A 22194-nucleotide genomic window follows, 5' to 3' on the forward strand; every position below is an offset into this window, starting at 1 on the left:
TCATTTGCATCCCAAGAGCAACACAGCATGAATTTCTGCTAGTAAACTGTTAACAGTTGACTCTATCTCACCAATACTACTTGAAAGCTATCATCTCAAATGACAGACTTCTTAAGGTCAAGTCATGGATGATCAGATTTTTCTTCCAGTTCAATATTGGATAGGTTGAATCTATTCATGCAACTTAGAGAGAAGACATTTCATTTGTCCCTCTAAGAAATGTAAACTCCCTTGAAACTTAGAAGACATTATCCTTTATATTAATTTCTGATTTCAAAAAATAGGCAATAGAGTAATTTGAGAGTTGATAAAAAGTTGCTTGATTTTATTGACATTCCTGTCTAAAAATTAGATATATAGATGCTTAGCTGCTTAGTCACAAATAATTGCGGAGTTTTAAAAGTAAAATAGTCAAAGCAATTTTATACTCTGCAGCTTGAGTTATCTGCGTGATTTGTATAACTGGCCTAATGTCTGTTTGTGCCCGTCTTCCTAATAATTTTGCAGGCTTTCAATATTGGTTCTCATTGGTCATGAAGGTGAATAATACACATACATATTTGAATATTTTGACTTTGTTTAAAATGATAATCGAGAACATAACCTACATACTTAAAGACCAATTCATTTCTTTATCTTCCTACAAAACAATGTGAAGCAAAGTTATTCATCATACAGTTAAAGATGTATAAGCAGTAAATTCAAATGCAAGAAATACTACTCCAGATATTAAAATAGTTTTTAGAATTTTCAATCAGTAAAGAAATTTGTGAGCAGTAATTAGGGTCCATAATCAGTTACATGATAACTGGGAATCCTGAGATTATCCCATAATTTTTTTGGGGTTTTCTTGACAATTTTTGGCCAATACAAGCAGCTTAGGTACTTGTGAAGTATGCAGTCACTCACCAACTGATACGACTTAAGATGTACATATGTTTCTAATTGTGTTGTTATCCATGGTACTAAAACAAATTTATATGTTTCTGCAAAATATGAATATTTTGAAAACTCAGTCCTTATAATATCAGTGTAAAATGCTACATTAATACTAATCTAACCCACTGGATTGCAAACGTATGAAATTATATTTTTCTATTTATTTCAAATTTGTAAAATTCCTGAGCAGCTTCAAGTATGTGGACGTCTAATTTTAAAGAAAATTCCGATGTTTTCCTAATGTGCAAAATGAGCATCGTTTTCTAATTTGTTACATTCTCCAATTTTAGATGAGAAATATGAATGTGTTTTATTCACCTTTAATTATATTACTAATAAGCTATGCATTAAGATTTGTATTTGGTAATGTTTACATTTTAAATTAATCCTTTAAGTTTAATCTTCCAGGAGTACTTTTATTATTTAAAATAAACACACATTGTTCTGAAGCTTGGAACATAGGATTACAGAAAACAGTCAAAGTTCCAGGATGTTTAGAAAGAAGCTACTGTTCTGAAAAAGGGGGAATCTGTTTGGTCTATTCACATAGATGATGAGGTAACCGTGGGGAAGTTCTATGCCACCTTCCTGATACAGGACTACTTTAGGAAATTCAAGCGACGCAAGGAACAAGGCTTGGTAGGAAAGCAACCCAGAAAGAATACCACAGTTGCTCTACAGGTGAGATTAATTTGAGAATGTGTAAGGAATTTTTTAAAAGTCATTTGTAAGATTGATTAAAGGACATGCAACATGAGTACTGTACATTTTTATTATCTGATTTTAACCATAAAGTATTTCAAATTATGCTATGTAATAGTAGTTTACATGTGCTGCATATTATCTAAAATTCTTTTATTGTTGTTTTGGCAGAGGTTATATAAACCAGTCAATTAGGTTAATATTTCCTCAAGTATCAGGTGCAGTCTCCATGCTTTCATATGCTGCTATTTCATTGCATAATTTAAAGACCAAATTTTATATTGATGAGTTAATGTAATGCTTTGCCAAAATATAACTGTTGATGTACTGTGCAAAATCTTGTTGCATCATTCTGCATTACCTGCAAAAGAAAAAAAAAACTACTATGAGGGTTGGAGTATTGAGATGCATGTAGCTATTTTGCTCTTTATTTACTGCAGCTTTATATATGCTCATGGCTGAGCCATTCATGGTCAAACTGATTCATCATTACTTAAAGATAAGGAATTTAAATAAAGCATTTCTAGGCACTGCATGACTTAAGGACTGAAATATCTTGCATTGGCATACATGGGAACACTGCAAAGCATAAACCAATATAAAGCCCAACATAGTGCTTAAGATAATATGCATTTTGAACAGTTTGATTGGAATGTGCATGCTTGCATTGTTGCTTCCTCAGTCAGCATTAAAATAATTATCAACGGTAAACCATATCTGGGCTCAAGAACTTAGCCCTGGGTATTGCAAACCAATTATTTTAGCAATTTGTAATAACTTTGGTTGCATTATGAGAACAACACAACAATAAATCATATCTTAAATGGTAATTGTATAAACGTGGGTCACCTCAAATTGATTAATGCATAAGATTGCTCTTTTTAGTTCAGTGATTCTCTATTGAAACCTGGAAATACTTTTGTGATATAAGCATATATGACATATATTTTCCTGCTAATTTAACAATGGTTTTAGCCTATTCAACTGGATCAATTCTTCTACTAAATAGAAAAGAAAGACTGTGAGAACTTGTTCATTGTTGGTACACTAATATCACAAGTAATTTTCAAATGATAAAACCTAAAAATAACTGAGATTAGCAATTAGCAATTGAAGTGACCAATTCAAGAAAATAGCCTTCCAAACAATTGTGTAATAACCCTCTGACATAATGGGTTTTGGAAATATACTTCACCAATAGTATTGTACTGTTTTCAGAATTATTTTAAATTTTATTGATTTTATGTGGACATAAATACAAACTAAATCCAATGTTTGCACAGAATGCAGCATGCAGTCATTTTGTTTAGCTCTAAGGATTGACAAGAGATTATTAGTTTTTTTTGTTTTATGAACTGTCTGGGAAAGATATTATCAGTAAAACAGATTCATAAGCTAGCTTTTAGAGACATATGCAGCTTCATAAATCATATGTAGTACTGTTGCACGAGATACCTGTTCCATTAATGTACATCAAGTATCTTTGAATCAATAAGGATAGAGTGTTATGTAAACATTACAGTTAGATTTTTATTTCTAGTCTCTATAACAAACTGTCAAAATTGTGAGCAAAACAGAATAAGACCTGATCCACACAGATACTTTAGTCTCTGTTGGCTATTAATAAAGCATCTCTAGCCATTGACATACGGACTGAAATATCCTGTACTGACATACATGAGAATACTGCAAAGCATAAACTAATATGCCTTGTAGTGTTCCTATGTATACAATGGCTGGAAAGTAGAGCAGCTAAAACATTAACTTGAATAAACAAATGTTTATTTATATTAATATATTATTGTGTTAAAGTTTGCATATATATATTATGTCATGAATTTTAAAAAACAATGAACTTATCAAATTTTAATGTTCATTCAAGAGTAAAGGGTGTTGAAAATAGCAAAATGAATATCTTCACTGGATCTGCAAGCACCTAAATGAATGCAGACAAAGAGGATTATATTAAGATTACTTACTTTGCAAAGTACAGTTGCATGTAAACAACGGAACTGTCTATAATTTTCCTTATAGAGTGTTACAAGGCATAACATAGTAACATCTAAAATGTTAATTGTAAATCCCATCAAGTCACTACAAATATCCAAAGTCAAAATACTCCAGATTCTGGAATTCTGCCATAAAATCAATAAGATTAACAATTTAGATATCTACAGAGAGAAACAGAAACATTTTGGGTTGATGACATTGCAACATAATTAAGAAAACCCCTTTGATCTGAACATTTACTTCTGCTTCCTGACATACAGAATTTTCCTGTGTATTCATGTTTGTTTTTAAATTTGAGATTTCCAGCACCTGCTGTTTTTCTTTGATTTCAAAAGTTGAACATAATAGTTAGAAGTTGCAGAAAAAAGTTGAGAGAACAAAAGGCAAGGTCCATAATGGGGTGGAAAGTAGTTCAGACTGAACGACAAAATTGGGAATTGGTGTTTGTTGAAAGAGTGTGGTAAAGGCCAATCTACAATAAAAGGTAGATCTGGTGGAAGCAGATTAAATTTAAAATTAACTTGAGAAAAGATTAAAAGTATAATAAGGCTGCAATGGTTGATTAGTAAAGTTGTAGAATTCATTCCTGAGTCCAGAAGCTATACTGTGCCTAAACAGCAGATGAGTGCTATCCTCAGGCTTGAGCTTTGTTGGAATATTGTGGAACGCCAAAAGCACAGAGGAAGAACATCACTGAAATGGAGAATTAAAATGACAGGCAGTTGGATACATAGAATCATCCTGAACTGTGGTGTTCTGTAAACTCCTCAGTTAACCTACTTTTGGCTACCCAGTGCAACAGAGCACCAAATTAGAAGTACTAGCAATGGCTACTTCAACTGGAGAGAATGTTTGAGATTTTGGTTGGAAGGAAGAGAGGAGGTGAAGAGCCCAGGTCGAATTGTATAGGTGTTGTGAAAAGTGGCATGGGTATCAATAGAGATGGAAAAGGGACCAAGTCTGCCCTGAAGGGAATGGTTCGTTTGGAATGCTGAAGGCAAGATTGTCTGGTTGTGGGATCATGGTGTAGATGTCAGAAACTGCATGGAATATGAAGGCTGGTGAGATGGAAAATAAGGATGAAGAGAACCTTATGCATGTTCTGGATGAGGGCCGAATCAAACAGTTGCAATTGAGAGTGCTGTCAAGTATGGTTCAAGGAAAAAGAAAGATACTTCCGGTCCACTGGGTGTATGGTGGGGCATCATTAGAACAGATACATAGAACAATACAGCACAGTACAGGCCATTCGGCCCAAAATGTTGTGTCGACCCTTAGACTCTGCCTCCCGTATAACCCTCCACCTTAAATTCCTCCATATACCTGTCTAGTAGTCTTTTAAATTTCACTGGTGTATCTGCCTCCATCACTGACTCCAGCAGTGCATTCCACGCACCAACCACTCTCTGAGTAAAAAAAACCTTCCTCTAATATCCCCCTTGAACTTCCCACCCCTTACCTTAAAGCCATGTCCTCTTGTATTGAGCAGTGGTGCCCTGGGGAAGAGGCGCTGGCTGTCCACTCTATCTGTTCCTCTTAATATCTTGTATACTCCTATCATGTCTTCTCTCATCCTCCTTCTCTCCAAAGAGTAAAGTCCTAGCTCCCTTAATCTCTGATCATAATCCATACTCTCTTTTTTTCTTTTTTTAAAATCCATACTCTCTAAACCAGGCAGCATCCTGGTAAATCTCCTCTGTACCCTTTCCAATGCTTCCACATCCTTCCTATAGTGAGGCAATCAGAACTGAACACAGTACTCCAAGTGTGGCCTAACCAGAGTTTTTTGGAGCTGCATCATTACCCTGCGACTCTTAAACTCTATCCCTCGACATGAAAGCTAACACTCCATAAGCTTTCTTAATTACCCTATCTACCTGTGAGGCAACTTTCAGGGATCTGTGGACATGTACGCCCAGATCCCTCTGCTCCTCCTCACTTACAAGTATCCTGCCATTTACTTCGTACTCTGCCTTGGAGTTTATCCTTCCAAAGTGTACCACCTCACACTTCTCTGGGTTGAACTCCATCTGCCACTTCTCAGCCCACTTCTGCATCCTATCAATGTCTCTCTGCAATCTTAGACAATCCTCTACACTATCCACAACATCACCAGCCTTTGTTTCATCTGCAAACTTGCCAACCCACCCTTCCACCTCCACATCCAGGTCGTAAATAAAAATAACGAAAAGTAGAAGTCCCAGAACCAATCCTTGTGGGACACTATTAGTCACAACCCTCCAATCCGAATGTACTCCCTCCACCATGACCCTCTGCTGTCCGCAGGCAAGCCAATTCTGGAATCCACCTGGCCAAACTTCCCTGGATCCCATGCCTTCTGACTTTCTGAATAAGCCTACTGTGTGGTATCTTGTCAAATGCCTTGCTAAAATCCATGTAGATCACATCCACTGTACTACCCTCATCTATATGCTTGTTCACTTCCTCAAAGAACTCTATCAGGGTTGTTAGACACAATCTGCCCTTCACAAAGCCATGCTGACTGTCCCTGATCAGACCATGATTCTCTAAATGCCCATAGATTCTATCTCTAAGAATCTTTTCCAAAAGCTTTCCCACCACAGACGTAAGGCTTGTTGATCTATAATTACCCGGACTATCGCTACTACCTTTTTTGAACAAGGGGACAACATTCACCTCCCTCCAATCTTCCGGTATCATTCCCGTGGACAACGAGGACATAAAGATCCTAGCCAGAGGCTCAACAATCTCTTCCCTCACCTCATGGAGCAGCCTGGGGAATATTCCGTCAGGCCCCAGGGATATATCCGTCCTATTGTATTTTAACAACTCCAATACCTCTTCTGCCTTAATATCAACATGTTCCAGTACATCAACCTCACTCATATTATCCTCACTGTCATCAAGTTTACAATGGGCATAGAGAAACTTAGAGACACAAGTCTGTAAGGTAGAAGTAGAATTCGGCCATTTGACCCATCGAGCCTGTCCTGCCATTCAATTGTGGCTTATTTCCCCTAACTTCATTCTCTTGCCTTCGTCTTGTAACCCTTAAGCTATTTACCAAAGAAGAATGTATAAACTCTGCCTCAAGTGCAACCAGTGACTTGGCCTTCACAGTCCTCTGTGGCCACAGATTTACCACAAATTCCTCCTCATCTTAGTTCTAAAGTGACAATCTGAGACAGTGCCCTCAGATACTAGACTCGTCTAGTAATGGAAACTAACAGGAGAATGAAATGCAGTCCTTATTGGAAGTAACAGTCAATTAAAGCATAGTCAAGCCAGCTGTGGGGATCAGTAGATTGTAGTGGATAATGGATGATATACCTGAAATATGGATAGAGATCAAGAAACAGGAAGAGAAGAGTTGGACATGGACCAGGGAAAGTGAGAGCTTAATGGAGAAAACCGACTCATTGTTTTGTACTTGTTTCAATTACTACTTCCAATGAGAACTCCATTTTATTTGTGCTCATCTATCTTTCTCTTCAACCGAGTTTTTCCTTCCATCATACAAGGCATCAAAAAGTATGCAAGGTAAAGGTCAGTTTACTAAATAGTATTAGCTCAGCACTGTCCTCATCATAAGAAATTTTCACTTGGATAATTTTTTTCTCTCATTCTCACTGATTTACTGACAAGGATGGGAAAAGCATCTACGTTGGTACTATTCACCCCTCAGACAAAACTGAAAAGAGTTGTTTTGCACTTTACGGCCAATTTCCACCCTGCTCTCATTTTCTCATGATTTATCTCCAAATGCTGGAAATCAGAAATAAATTCAAAAAATACTGGAGAAACACAGTCAGGCAGCATGTGTGGAGAGAGGAAGAGAGTGGATGACCTTACTTCTGAGTATCTGTTTCTCCCTCTGTGGAGAGAGAGGCATGGTAGCATAATGATTAGTGTAACACTTTACAAAGCCAGTGACCTGATGGCTTGAACATTGATTTCTCTAACTTCCATTATGCCCCTCCTCCCCTTCTTACCCCATCCCTTATTTATTTATTTACCCCCCTTTTCCCCCCTCCTTTTTTTCCTCTCTCTGCCCCTCTCACAATCACTCTTTGCCTGCTCTCCATCTCCCTCTGGTGCTCCCCTCCCCCTTTCTTTCTCGCTAGGTCTCCCGTCCCATGATCCTTTTCCTTCTCCAGCTCTGTATCCCTTTTGCCAATCAACTTTCCAGCTCTTAGCTTCACCCCTCCTCCCCGTCTTCTATCATTTCGGATTTCCCCCTCCCCCCTACTTTCAAATCTCTTACTATCTTTTCATTCAGTTAGTCCTGACGAATGGTCTCGGCCCGAAATGTCGACTGTACTTTTTCCTATAGATGCTGCCTGACCTGCTGCATTCCACCAGTATTTTGTGTGTGTTGCTTGAACTTCCAGCATCTGCAGATTCCCTTGTGTTTGCGTTCAATTCTGCCTCTGTCTGTTTTGTTTATATGTTCTCCTCGTGACTATGTGGGTTTCCTCTGGGTGTTCCATTGTCCTCCCACATTCCAAAGACATGCAGTTTAGTAGGCTAATTGTTCACAAGAGTATGATTAAATATTGTGGGCTCATTAGGCTGGAAGGGCCTGTTGCCACGTTAAAGTTAAAGTCTGTCCCGAGCCTTTGTGGCTCATCAGGCCGGTGCTTATGTCGGTTTCCGTGATGTGAAGCGACTGAGAGTACGAGACTCCTCCCCCACCCACCTCCAGATAGGACACCAGTCTATCGCGAGATTAATCCCCAGTATTTTGCCGGTACTGATTTTCAGCTGGGTGGACTGGAGCAATGTGTGCTTAAGTACCTTGCTCATGGACACAACATGCTCCCTCGGCTGGGGCTCGAATTCATGACCTTCAGATCGCTAATCCAACGCCTTAACCACTTGGCCACGCGCCACACAGTTACCATGCTGTACTGCTAAATAAAATCCTCAGATGCCTCAGTTTGCCGAGTTTTCCAGTATTTTCCAGATTTGCAACATTATGCTAATCATTGTTCAGCACCTTGAGGCAATCTGAAACTGGCAATATGCAAATTAATGTCTATATTTAGCCAGTTTCCCCAAAAATATTTTGAAATGTGTATGGGTTATGTTGTAGCTAGTAGCGAAAGACGAGCTAGTTTTGAAAACCTAGTGTGGTGTCAGGAGGAACGAGAATGTACCTCACTGCAGCAAAGCTTTTGTGGAATGCCATTAATTAAAATTTATTTAAATTTTACTGTAAACATTTTACTGTTTTCAGTGAGATATACTCCTTATTGGACTGTGAGTTAATTCAAAGGATATAAGTGCGAATCTTTTATTCCAGATTCTTTCAGTTAGTAATTAATCGGTGCTATATGTGTTAATGATATCATCCTGCACATGAAGTGTTTTCAGAAAATAACATAATTGTAAGTAAGTGTCTGGTCAATTCTGATTAAGGGTCCAGATCTCTTGTTTTGTCTGTGTGTCTGGTCCAGTTTTTTGACAGGGCAGGAATTAAGTAGGAGGTGATTCAAATATTTCAGATTACTGCCTTAATCATTATTTACAGTCAGTCCTCCTTATCAGCGGATTCTGCATGCGCGGATTTAACCAACTGCACATCGGGAAAACCCAGAAGTTCTCTCTCCAGCACTCATTATTTGAACATATACAGACTATTTTTTTCTTGTCATTATTCCCTAAACAATACAGTATAACAACTATTTACATAGCATTTACATTGTGTTAGGTATTATAAGTAATCTAGAAATTACTTAAAAGTACAGGCAGTCCCGGGTTATGAATGAGTTCCATTCCTGAGTCCGTCTTTAAGTCGGATTTGAAATCGGAACAGATACATCTGGTATTATTTAGCGTCAGTTAGTCAAACATTTTTCTTAGTATATAGCACATATTTTACCTTTCTATGCATATAAAACACTTTAGAAACATACGTATTTCAATAATTAAACCACTATGTTGCTTAGTAATAATTGTAGCTTTCATCAGGGCAGGGCCTTTCACATGCTCCATTAAAATTGTTCCAATCGTTGACCGACTGTAGCCTAACGCTTTTCCAATGACCGATGGCGTTTCATCTCTTTCCGATCACTTCGTTTTCAATCATGATCATGATTACTTTCGTGAACAGAAACACTGCAGATTCAGAGCTGTGCCGCCGGGTCCTAATGTCCACCGCACTGAGACATGTTAAATAAAGTCCAGGGTTCCGCTGGATCCTAAAGACCACCGCACTGAGACAAGGTTAAATAAGGATCTTGAGCATCTGTGTTTTTTGGTATCCGCGGGTGGTCTCAGAACCAATCCCCCGTGGATAAGGAGGGCAGACTGTACATGTGTAGTGTTTTCCCCAATCCAGTTGCTAGGCTTGTCGAATTAGTAGACAATTAAGTATACTGCTATACAGTTAAGGAAGTTGTGCCTTTTTTTCATTTGATTTTGGAAGAATGGGGGTAATCTTGAAAGATTCTGAGGTGGCTAGATAGCATATATGCTGAGAAGATATATTAGTACTTGTTGTCACATAATCAAAAGTCAAAATCAAGTTGTATGTGCACTAGTGCTATGAAAAACTTGCTTGCAGCAGCAGAAGAATATTGCATCAGATCAATTGCATTCACAAAATAAACATTAAACAAATTATGCAGAATTTTTACAAGAAAGACACAATCTGAACAAACAAGAAAGTACATTGTCGTGCAGAGTAATCCAAGTGATCATAGTGAGATTCAAGTTCAAGTTTAATTGTCATTCAACCATACATGAATACCCATGAATATAACCAAACGAAACAGTGTTACTCCAGGGCCAAGGTGTAAAACACAGTATCAGCAGTCAAACAGAGCACAAGGCACATACAGAACATATATCATAGCAAGTACCCATAAGGTATCAGTAACACATAATCGTACAAAAAATATATAATCCAAGACCCTGAATCCATTATTGCTGCGGGACTCTGCAATTGAACATAATACGGCTTGTCTTCTGCTTAGCAAACAATGGGCCAAATGTAGCTCCTTGTTCCTCTGAAAAACGAGCAACTCACTGATGGGGTAGACCTGCAGAACTTCAGTTCCTTAATATCCAGCAGGGTCTTGTGATCATAAAAAAACAATCTAAAAATGACAATAGCACCTTTGGTTGACCCTGTAGAAGCCACTGGGATCAAACGCACAGTGATCTTGTTAGGTAGTGATTAGGGTTGAGCAGATTGTTTCGAGAGGTGAATGATTGAAGGAAATTAGTTTTTCTGGTACCGTGCCATGTGGGACATAGGCCATATCCTACAGAATAGTGGCTATCCTAACAGATAGATGTTGCCTTCTAAAGGCAGGTAGTGCCACACCTTGATAAGTGATGGTGGGAAGAGACGTGGCCATAATGTGCAGAACTGAAATACAGAAGAAATGCTATCCAGACATAATGCATTGAGATACTTAAAAGAAAACAGAGTGTAGTGTTGCATTTGCAGAGTAAGTACAGTGAGGTAGAGTGCAAATGTCACAGTGAGGTAAGTAGGACATCAAGAATTCATCTTTGAGGTTTATAAGGATGTTACCTGGATTGGGGAGCATGGCTTATGGGACTAGGTTGAGTGAACTCGGCCTTTTCTCCTTGGAGCGACGGAGGTTGAAAGGTGACCTGATAGAGGTGTACAAGATTATGAGAGGCATTGATCATGTGGATAGTCAGAAGCTTTTTCCCAGGGCTGAAATGGCTAGCACAAGAGGGCATAATTTTAAGGTGCTTGGAAGTAGGTACAGAGGAGATATCAGGGATAAGTTCTTTACGCAGAGTGGTGAGTGCGTGGAATGTGGAGGCGGAAATGATAGGGTCTTTTACATGGAACTTAGGAAAATAGAGGACTATGGGTAAACTTAGGTAGTTTAGGGTAAAGACGTGTTCGGCACAGCTTTGTGGGTTTTCTATGTTTCAGTGCATGAGAGACTTTCTCAAGTGTCTAATAACAGTGGGAAAAAGGCTGCCTTGAGCGTGATGATCCACATTCTCATGTTTCTTACCATGGTGGAATCTCAATTAAAACTTTAATTCATGGGGTGTAGCTTTAGAAGAAGGAATTTCCCGTTTGATAGAGTGGCAATTTAGTTTCTCAAGGTCAGTGAATCTTCAGAATTCTGTACCCTATAAAGCTGTGGAAATGAATCATTGAATATATTCAAGGCAAAAGTAGCACACTTTGAACTGTAGGAAGTCTAGGGCAGGTGCTGAAGAGAGAGAAAAGTGGAATTGAGGTCAGAATGATTGATTAGTGGAGCAGGCTTAAGGGGCTGTATGATTAACTACATTTTCTGTGTTTGCATGTTAGAATTATTCTTGTGTTTCCGTGATAGTCCAACATGTGCCAAAGGATATGGAAATTTCTACATTACAGTTCAGTTTCAGCAAGATGAATATGGAAGGGAAGGATGAAATTTACATAGATAAATTTGTGAAGTGTTCAGGTATCAAAATGCTGTTACTCTCCAGCCTTGTCTGCCATCTCTTTGACACTTAGCATACAGCTTCTGAACCAGAGTTTTGTTTTTTCTAACAATTCATTCCTTAAAAGAAGTATCAAGTAATCAGAAACTTTGTCTCATTTAGGCAGCTAAGAGATCTCCTGTTGAAGCAAACTATTTCAGAATGCATTTTTTAACCAGAAGTCTTATTTTTAAATGGATGTTGTTCCTTTTCTTTTATTTCAGAAATTTCATTATGTTGTGGCTATTAATACTGTATATGTTATGCATTTACCAGATTAATGGTGGTGTTGAAAATCAAAATCAGTAGAAACCATTAAAACAAAAACAATACATCAGTTCAAATTAAATAGCTAGGTTTATATTTATTCTCCATCACCATTGTGATTATCTAGCACACTATAATTCTTTCTTATTTCTTTTAACACAACTGTTCTCTTTAAATTTAAGTGATGGTTGAATTCAGCAGTGAGTCATGACTAGTTGCATTGATGACAGAATATATTGGCTTAAGGATAGAAATGCAGTTTCCAGATCCTCAGTATTTTGCCACAGTGATGCAGAACTTTGAAACTTAGCATTTTGACATTTAATTGCGCTGGTATTTACCTTTCTTTAGATTTATTTGGATAATTAACATCTGGTTTTATAATATTGAAAATTATTATTTATATTACCCTTCAGTTTACTGATGTTTCATCATCAACTTATGTTGCAGAGTTAACTTTAAACAGGAAATATTCAGCCTAGTATACGAGATTATTAACATTCATTTCCATTGAAATCTATAATTAAGTATGTGTCACATCAAGAAAGAACTTTGTGAAACTTGAACATTTATAGAGCACCTTCTAAACATTCAAAATGGATTGGATTTTGTTCTCATTACCTGTTAGGACAGCAAAAATGAAAATCCAACGTTTGGAAAGCTCAGAAACTAGACTCCTTTATAGCCCTGTCATCCTTCTTATCCAGGTTCTAGAGTGTGTCATGAAAGATACAATTTGGTAGCCCCAAATCTTCTAGTAAATGTCAAAAGCACTTGTTATTTTATTTTAATCCTTTCCTGGTGACTGTCCCAACATCAGGACTTTACCCCAACGCTTCCTTACTTATACAATTTGATTGTTGCAAGAAACTGACCTTAAATAGTATCTGATATTTGTGAGATCCTAATGAAGGGTATCAGCCCAAAATGTCAACTGCTTACTCTTTTCCATAGATGCTGCCTAGCCTGCTGAGTTCTTCCAGCAGGTTGTGTTAATGTTAATGCTGCCATATTCTGGATTACAAATGATAGGCACATAAACATTAAAATCTGAATATGCTGGTTTTATTCACCATTCTTTCCACAACCATGCTCCATTTGTCATCTCAGGAGTCCGTGGATGAATGGGTATTGGACAGTTCCCAGCACCAATGATAGAGAATCTTCACTTGAAAAGTTAGCAGCATGTAACAACAGACTAAGATGGTAGACCATTGTGTTTTAAATTAATAATTTTTATGTAGTTATATGTTTTATATGTATTACTTTGTTCTTTTATAACTTTTAATTAACTGCAAATAATTTTGAGAAATTCAAAAACAGCAAGCGTTTTTAATAGTCTTGACTGTTGGTCCTGTCTTGGGTGTGGTTTATCTAGCTGTCAAAGTATTTCAAGGTGTTTTGTAAGTACAGCTTGTTAACTACGTTATGTTGGGTGTCACTATTGAGAATCTGGCTTACACCTTGCCAGGTTACTTTGGAAACGTACAAGAGCAAAAGCAGTTTACTACATAGGTTAGCTCACTCATCTAGGAAAAACTGAACCTATTATCTTTAGTACACTTTAAGTCTTTCTACTGCTCATTGAAACATAGCTAATGAATACGAATCATTCTTCAAGGTACTCATGCAAAATAGGAAATTCTGCTAAATGAGCAGTGATCAACACTTGGATAGTAAAATGGTAGCTTTCTCAGAAATAACATGTAAAGCTGTAGTTGTGTAGCACCAATTTACATTGCAACAGTATTAAATATACTTTTACAGTATGTAAAACAAATGCAATCTAGTCAACTATGAAAATATATTGTCAGTTTTAAATGCATATATGCATTTAAAATATTAATGGATATTTGATTTTCACCAGTCATTTGGGTTTATGCTGTACCTTTAAACAGGATTGCCTTTAGAATTATAGTATTAAATTTGACTTAAAATTGATTTAAAACATGAACTGAAAAACATTAATTAATTTGCAATGCCTTTACCTTCCTATTTCCTTTTTAAAAATTTGCCCCGTTTTATGTGTTCAGCTTCCACAAAAGTAGAAGATTGCATTTTTCAGTTTTATTTGTTTTATACAACACTGGCAGGCTAAACTGACAAGACTGCTGAATGTTATGCCAGGACACACTCAGAAAAGAGGTGTCTTTGAGAAAATTTACTATTGACTTCAGTACCCCTACATAGCCTTCATTCAAATGAGAAAAAGACATTTGAAGGTTAGAATCTCAAACCTGGCATAAAGCTCAAGGTCTGCTGGACAAAATAATTCCTTCCCATTTTCCTTCTGGATTGCAGACTATCCATATCTGACATACAGATACTGCCAACAAAGCACTACTGCCAATATTATCTCTGTAAATTCTTTCAAATTAATTGCCTGGAAAAACAAATCAGTGTTAGCATTGTAACTCAGGCCATCATCTGCATTGATCAAACGATTATTACACCCATTTGACTTATTTGAGCATGCCTGATGGTTTGGGTGTCTTACACAAGACTCCTGAAACAGAGATTTTGTTTTTCTATTAAACAGGAAATTGTCAGATTCAAGGATGTTCTGAAAACTTCCTTGACTCAAGTGAAGTAAACCCACCAACTCTTTGAAATTCCTGCACCAAAGGAGCATTTTAGATGACATTGAAAACCTCAAGTCCATATGCCAGCACCACACAAGATCCCAGTGTAGCCAGCAGAAGGAGTACACCTACTTCAAAATTATCCACCCCATCAAGCACCATTTATAACCCATCTGTAGTTTGCAAGTTCTACATTAACCTCACCTACCAGCTAGAAACCTGCGGAACTGGAGTGGAAACAATTGATTAACGATTCCATGAGACAACTTAATAAGAAAGGAATTAAAAGTCAGGGTACATGTGAGTAATTCAGAGTAATGTTAGGTTTGAACAACAATTTGTATTTCACACATATAAATTAGGAATAAGAACGTTCAGTTACTAGAACTGATTCTGATTCAGAACACACACAAAATGCTGGTGGAACGCAGCAGGCCAGGCAGCATCTATAAGAAGTACAGTCGATGTTTCAGGCTGAGACCCTTCGTCAGGTCTAACTGAAAGAAGAGATAGTAAGAGATTTGAGAGGGGGAGGGGGAAGGGGAGATCCAAAATGATAGGAGAAGACAGAAGGGGGAGGGATGAAGCTAAGAGCTGGGAAGTTAATTGGCAAAAAGGATGCAGAGTTGGAGAAGGGAGAGGATCATGGGATGGGAGACCTAGGGAGAAAGAAAGGCGGGGAGCATCTGCAGGTTTCCTCATGTTTTCTGGTTCAGAAGATGGATCTGTAGTGTATATCATGTACTTTTTGGAGTAACATTTGGGGATTGTCTTAAAATTATAATTAGTGATATTGTATAATCTGGAGGATTTAGAAGGAGAGAGAGTGCAATTCAGAAAGGGGGATAAAAGAAAAACATGATTATTTAAACAAAATCCATATTCTGTAGATAGAAGAATAAATTAATTGTTTTTTAATTCTCACACTGGCACAAATGGATTGGCTTTCTTGAGTAACAAACAGTCTGCCGGGGGATCTCATCAGATGAACAGCATCTTTGAGAGGAAAGGAATTATTGATGTTTCCAGTGGAAACCCTGCTCATTTGACTTGAAATGTCAACAGTATCTTTTTTCCCACAGATGCTGCTTGACCCTTTGAGACCCATTGAGATAGTTTGTTGCTCATGGTTTACCATTGCATATATATTACTTTATTCAACAATCATAAATAATTCATCATAGAAAATTGTAACCGGTACTTATGAGAAGTGGTTTATGATGAAAGAAACAGCTTTATATAGAGTATCTATGTACATAGAACAAATGCAAGAATCTGCAACTCTTATGTCTCCATTACATTATTTCTTGAAGGGGTAATGATGAGAGAGTGGAGATTTATCCTTCTGTAGTTTGTAGTGAATGTTGAGAATGCAATGAAGGACTTTGTCAGAAACTATTTCACATTGTGATGGCTCTACAACTGTGGCCTGCAGCCAGCGGCTCTAGCCTCAGCACTGAATCTGGCTCCGTGGTTGTGGCCTGCAGCCATTGGGATCCTGGGCTGGCTGTGGTATTGAACTGGCTCCCTGGCTATAGACTTACCTACAGTTTAAATTCTCTGGATTTTTTTTTGCTTTTTTTATTGTTTGCACAATTTGTTCTGCTCCTATACATAGTTCAGGCTATTAATAGTATCCATCCCTAAACATTCACATGTAGAACCCAGTTCTTAGACCATAACAAGCCTACATGGGTTCCAGAATGGCGGGTAGAAAGTACCTTGTCAGCCAGAAAGGCACCAATAAATACTGCAGGTTGACAAGCATCACACATCAGAATTATTAAAATATTCATTTATTCAAATTAGGCTCATGTCTTTTATTGCATGATATATTTCCTATTTCCCAATATCCTGGGACGCAATTAGGCATGCTGTGAATTCACAGAGCAACGCTGCCCTCACCAGCAGAAAGGCCTTTTCAATAATTGCAGGACGTGAAGATTAAGCCAGATGAAATTGTTGATTGTGAAGTAAAAGTGTATGGATACAGTAAAGAAGAATTAGGTCATTGACTGTGCAGTGTTACTTTATTTAATCAAACCTAATTTTGGAGTGAATGTCCCAACTACCAGTGTGGTGAAGCAAAGTGTATAAATCATAAACATCAAATTGAGCAACACCATATAGTTATACAGAATGTTTTATCATTGAAAGAATTTTAATAGTATGTAATTTATTACTGTGGTTATGGTTATCAACTAACCTCTGAAGAAAAACTAGAGTAGGTTTTTCACATATATCAATTAGAAATAAGAACATTCAGAAGACGAATCTGCATTGTATGTTATGTGGTGCTTTTTGGATTAGCATTTGATGACTCTCTTAGAATTATGATAAGGGATGTTATATCCATACAGGATATAGAAGGAGAGGGTGGCTAATGCAGAAAGGAGGATAAAAAAACATGATTATTAAAAGAAATTATGTGTTATTCATTGCGTGTCAGAAACTGAAGAAGTCTTTTTCTAAACGATGTGTATAATGAGCACAAGTGATGCTTTTGTACATATGCCTGCAGTAGCTAAACAGTTGTGTATTTAGTATAGGGCTATCCATGAAGCCAAGCAACGGTGTCCTTATTTGCTGAGTTCATCATTGATAGACCATTTATCAGTTAGATAAGAGGACATTCCTCATTGAAGTCAATGATATGCAACACTATCTATGTCTGCCACAGCTCAATTAAAGATCAACCGAAAAAATTCCCTGTGCGTGTTCCTTGGCCAGTTATAAAACTGTTGAGGAAATTCATTGACATTAGTCTTAAGGAATTTTCCCTTTCTTTCCATCGATTTCCATTCCTTGTTTTAACTGGTGTCCAGATTTATAGTCCAGTCAGGAGGGTACTGTGAAGAAGGGTGGTCAGAGGGTGGATTGAATTTTTCTACAGATATTTCAAGTATAGAGTTAATGCTTCTCAGCTTGATTGTGGATCTTTACTCCATAATGAAGGTGTGGGGAAAGATTTTAGCAAAGGTGGCAAGCAAGATAAGAGTTGAAAGCGTGGTTCTGAGTATGTCTATATTTAGTTGCACGCTAAAATATAGCAACAGAACTGTACTTAATTTGGAGATGTGATTCAGAATCTGCATTTTTCATGGCAGAAAAATGCTGAAAATTTATGGCAAAACCATTATGCTAGCTAAAAGTTATAAGTTGCTACCATCATCACTATAATACTTGCTATGTCAGCTGTAAAAGACCCTGAACACAGCATCTTGCACTAAGGTGCATAATAGAGAGTTTCTATGAACTTTGCTTAGTAATACTTATTGAAGAATATTGGAACATTAGAATCAGAATTAGACATCTTATATGACATAAAATTTGTTGTTTTGTAGTAGCAGTACACTGCCAAGACATAAAATTACAATAAATTACACAATAAATAGTGCAAAATAAAGAAGGATGAGGTAATGTTCTTGGGTTCATGGATTGTGCAGAACTCTAATAGTGGGGGGAAGAAGCTGTTCCTAAATTGTTGAGTGTGTGTCTTCAGACTCCTGTACCACATCCCTAATGGTAGTAGTGAGAAGATGATGTGTCCTGGATGGTGAGGATCCTTAGTGATATATACCACTGTCCTGAGGTGTCTCGCCTTGATGTTCAATCCTGGCATCTTCTGTAAGGAGTTTGTACACCCGCCCCATGGAATGCATGTTTCCGCTAGGTGCTAGATGTACCAGTTTGTCTGTTGATCACTGTAAGTTGTACTATCATTAGGCTCGTGTTAAATCAGGGGTTGCTGGCGGTGCAGCTCCAAGGCTGGAATGGCCTGTTCTGCACTGTATCTCTAAAAATAAAAAAAAGTCCTGTGAGAAGGGTTTGCCTGTGATTGAGCTAGCTGAGTCTACAACCGACTAAAGCCTCTTGCAATCTTGTGCACTGAAAGCTCCGTACCAGGCTGTGGTGCAACCAGTCAGAATGCTTTCTACTATACATCTGTAGGAATATCTGGTGACATGCCAAATCTCAGACCACTAACAAAGTAGAGCTACTGATGTCATATTGATGACCCAATAGGGATCCCTTAATTTATGTCTCTGACATCTTCCTATGGCGTTTGATCCTTGATTTATTCTAAGTGAAAATACAAGTCATATCTTAAGCAGCCTGTATCTCTGCTGAAACACTGAAGTGACTACTTTTTCTGAATGATCTTTTAGATGTGTGCCTGGTGCTGGGGAAAGCTAGTGCACTAAGGTGAATTGTACCCAGAAGTGCCTGCACCCATGGTTGCCAAGTGACCAGGAAATCATTGCTAGTGTATTCTAACTTGTGGAAAATATCTACTATGTATAGGTCACAACCAAAAATGTACACAGTTTCCAATTTCTAACCTGTCATTTTTTCCAATCTGATCTTTGCAGTAGGTATTCTTTACGAGATGGTAACAGCACCAGCAAACTTGCCTTTCCATTCTCTTCTCATGTGACATGTGTTGGTCTGAAGGTTGAGTTGTTTATGAATCGCATATTGAATCCCACTTTGTGAAACAGGCTTTCTGTATCTCTGCTGAATCATGGAAATGGCTGCTTTTTCTGAATGATCTTGTTAGATGTGTGCCTGGTGCTGGGAAAAGCTAGTGTTGATGTATCTACTCAGTTGTTGAGGGTGTTATCATTTAAGTATATATTAGTTTGTCTTACTTTTTGTTACACGTACTGAAATACAGTGAAAAGCTTGTCTGCATACTGTTCATAAAATCAAATCATTACACAGTGTATTGAGGTAGAACAAGATAAAAACAATAACAGTAATAAAGCTTAACAATGATAGAGAACGTGCAGTGCAGGTTAAAAATAAAGTTCAAGGTCATAACGAGGTAAGTTGCAGGGTCAAGATTCCATCTAATACTAGGGACCATTAAGTATTCTTATTACAGCGAGGCAAAAGCAGTTTTTAAGCCTGGTAGTACTTGCTTTTAGGCTTTTGCATCTCACTTTTAGGCTTTCAATGGAAGAGGGAATAAGAGAGAAGACGTGGGGTGGATGGGGTCTTTGATTATGCTGGCTGCTTTTCTGAGGCAGTGAGAAATATAGATAGGATCCACAAAGAAGAAGGCAGAGGCATTGGTGAGCTTTCTTGGTCATGGCGTCTATGTGGTTGGACCAGGACAGGCTGTTTGTGATATTCATTCCTAGAAATTTGAAGTTCTCAACCTTCTGAACCTCAACATTATTGATGTAGACAGGAATATGTGCACTGCCTCTTCCCTTCTTGAAGTAAAAGGCCAGGTCTTTTGCTTTGCTGACATTGAGAGAAAGATTGTTGTCATGACACCAGGTTACTAAGCACTCTTCTCCTTTCTGTATTCTTGACTCCTCATTATTTGAGATATGTCCTACTATGGTGGTATCATCAGCAAACTTGTAGACGGAGTTAGAGTAGAATCTGGCCACGAAGTCATGAGCGTACAGGGAGTAGAGTAGGGAGAAGAGGACACAACCTTGTGGAACACCAGTGTTGAGAATAGTCATGGCAGAGGTTTTGATTGCAGTCTGTTGGTCAGGAAGTCAAGGATCCAATTGCAAAGGAAAGCATTGACTTCCAGGGTGTTGAGTTTGGTGATGAGCTTGCTTGGAATAATAGCATTAAAGCCAGAGCTGTTGTCAATAAAGAATAGTTTGATGTAGGTGTTTTTTACTATTCTGATGCTCCAAAGATGAGTGTAGGGCCAGAGAGATGGTGTTTCTTGTTGACCCGTTTTGGAAGTAAGTAAGTTGCATTGTTACAACATCTTCTGAAAGGCTGTAGGTAGTGGATGCCATGGCCAGCGTCTCAAAACACTTCATGATGTTAGATGTCAGAGCCACTGGGCAGCAGTTGCTAAACAACGTTTTCTTGTTTCTTTTAGATACTGGGGTGGTAGTGGTCTTCTTAAAGCAATCAGGGACCACAGACAAAAGCAGGCAGAAGTTAAAAATATCTGCAAAAACTCCATAATGGAGATAGATTCAAGATTTTTTAATGTCATTTCCAATATACAAGTGTAAAAGAAAACCAAATAATTGTTGCAGCATATAAAAACACACTAAAATAAAGAACACAATAATTAAAAACACAATAAATATAAATCAGTTTGCTGATGTACATAGACTATATGTTCAGAAAGTGATGCAAGGTACAGGAGTATCTTTACATAAGGTGACTCTGACAAGAAATGATAAGGTAGAGGTGGTGGTGGGTTAGTGGATGGAGCTGTTGATCTGCCTTACTACTTGGGAAAAGTGACTGTTTTTGGAGTCTGGTGGCTTGGTGTGTATGCTACATTGCCTTCTCCCTGGATGGGAGTGGGACAAACAGTCCATGAGCAGGGTGGGTGTGATCATTCATAATATGTGTATGTTAGGATGCTCTTTACTGCACATCACTGGAAGGCTATTGGTATTGATGTGCATAATCCATCTCTCTTCGGCCTCCTCAGAAAGTAGAGGCATTGGTGAGCTTTATAGGTTGTGTAGGATGTGTTCTGGGGCCATGAAAGGTTGTATGTGATGTGCACTCCCAGGAACTTGAAACTCCTCGCAGTTTCTACTGCTGTGCTGCCATTGTAAAGAGGAGTGTGAGTTCCCCTGAAGTCGATAACCATCTTCTTTTCTTGTTGACATTGAGGAAGAGATTATTTTCCTAGCATCAGGCCTCGAGGTCTTCCCCCTCCATTCTGTAGGCCGCTTCATCGTTGTTGGTGATGACTTCATTATTGTTGGGGATAATAGAGAATATAGATATAATAGAGATTCCTGTACATAATGGAGAGAAACTAAAATACTTCTATTTGTTTGCAGTACAAACACATACTTTTAATTCACTGGTTTTCTTGGAATACTGGTATAAATCTTATGTAACTGACTGGTATCAGAGCTTTACTTTTTCTCTTCTGCAACCTAATGTTTGCAATAATCTGATGTATGACTATTTTTATAGACTGCAAAGTTTCAGAGTAAAGTATTTGTTCAATTCCATCTGTTCTGCCTTTGGCCTTGCAATACCAATGGTGGGATCTGCTTGCACCTCATTTGAGTTATATTTGCATTGTGTACTACTTGAAAGGCAAGTTCATAGAATGTATTAAGATCATCATAACTTGCATGAAATGGAAAGCTTGTTTCATTAAAAAAAAGCTTTAACCTTTAAGCAAATATGTTTGCAGTGAGTAATTCAAGTTGTGGGTGTTTCACCTGGGTTTTATCAATATCACTATTTTATCTTTTTAATTTTGGCTTCCCTTTAACTTAAA

At 37.8% G+C, this 22194-nt stretch overlaps 1 protein-coding gene across 6 annotated transcripts in view; it reads left to right on the forward strand.

Moving 5' to 3' along the window:
- LOC140741801 (voltage-dependent L-type calcium channel subunit alpha-1D-like) overlaps positions 1 to 22194 on the forward strand; it is a 351948-nt gene that overhangs the window by 281946 nt on the left and 47808 nt on the right. For all 6 annotated transcript variants that reach the window (XM_073072200.1, XM_073072201.1, XM_073072202.1 and 3 more), the window contains one exon: positions 1490 to 1620. In XM_073072200.1, coding sequence (XP_072928301.1) covers positions 1490 to 1620 — 131 coding nt within the window. The remainder of the gene's footprint in view (positions 1 to 1489; positions 1621 to 22194) is intronic.

This window comes from Hemitrygon akajei, chromosome 19 (genome assembly GCF_048418815.1).
Source record: "Hemitrygon akajei chromosome 19, sHemAka1.3, whole genome shotgun sequence".
Lineage (NCBI taxonomy): Eukaryota > Metazoa > Chordata > Chondrichthyes > Myliobatiformes > Dasyatidae > Hemitrygon > Hemitrygon akajei.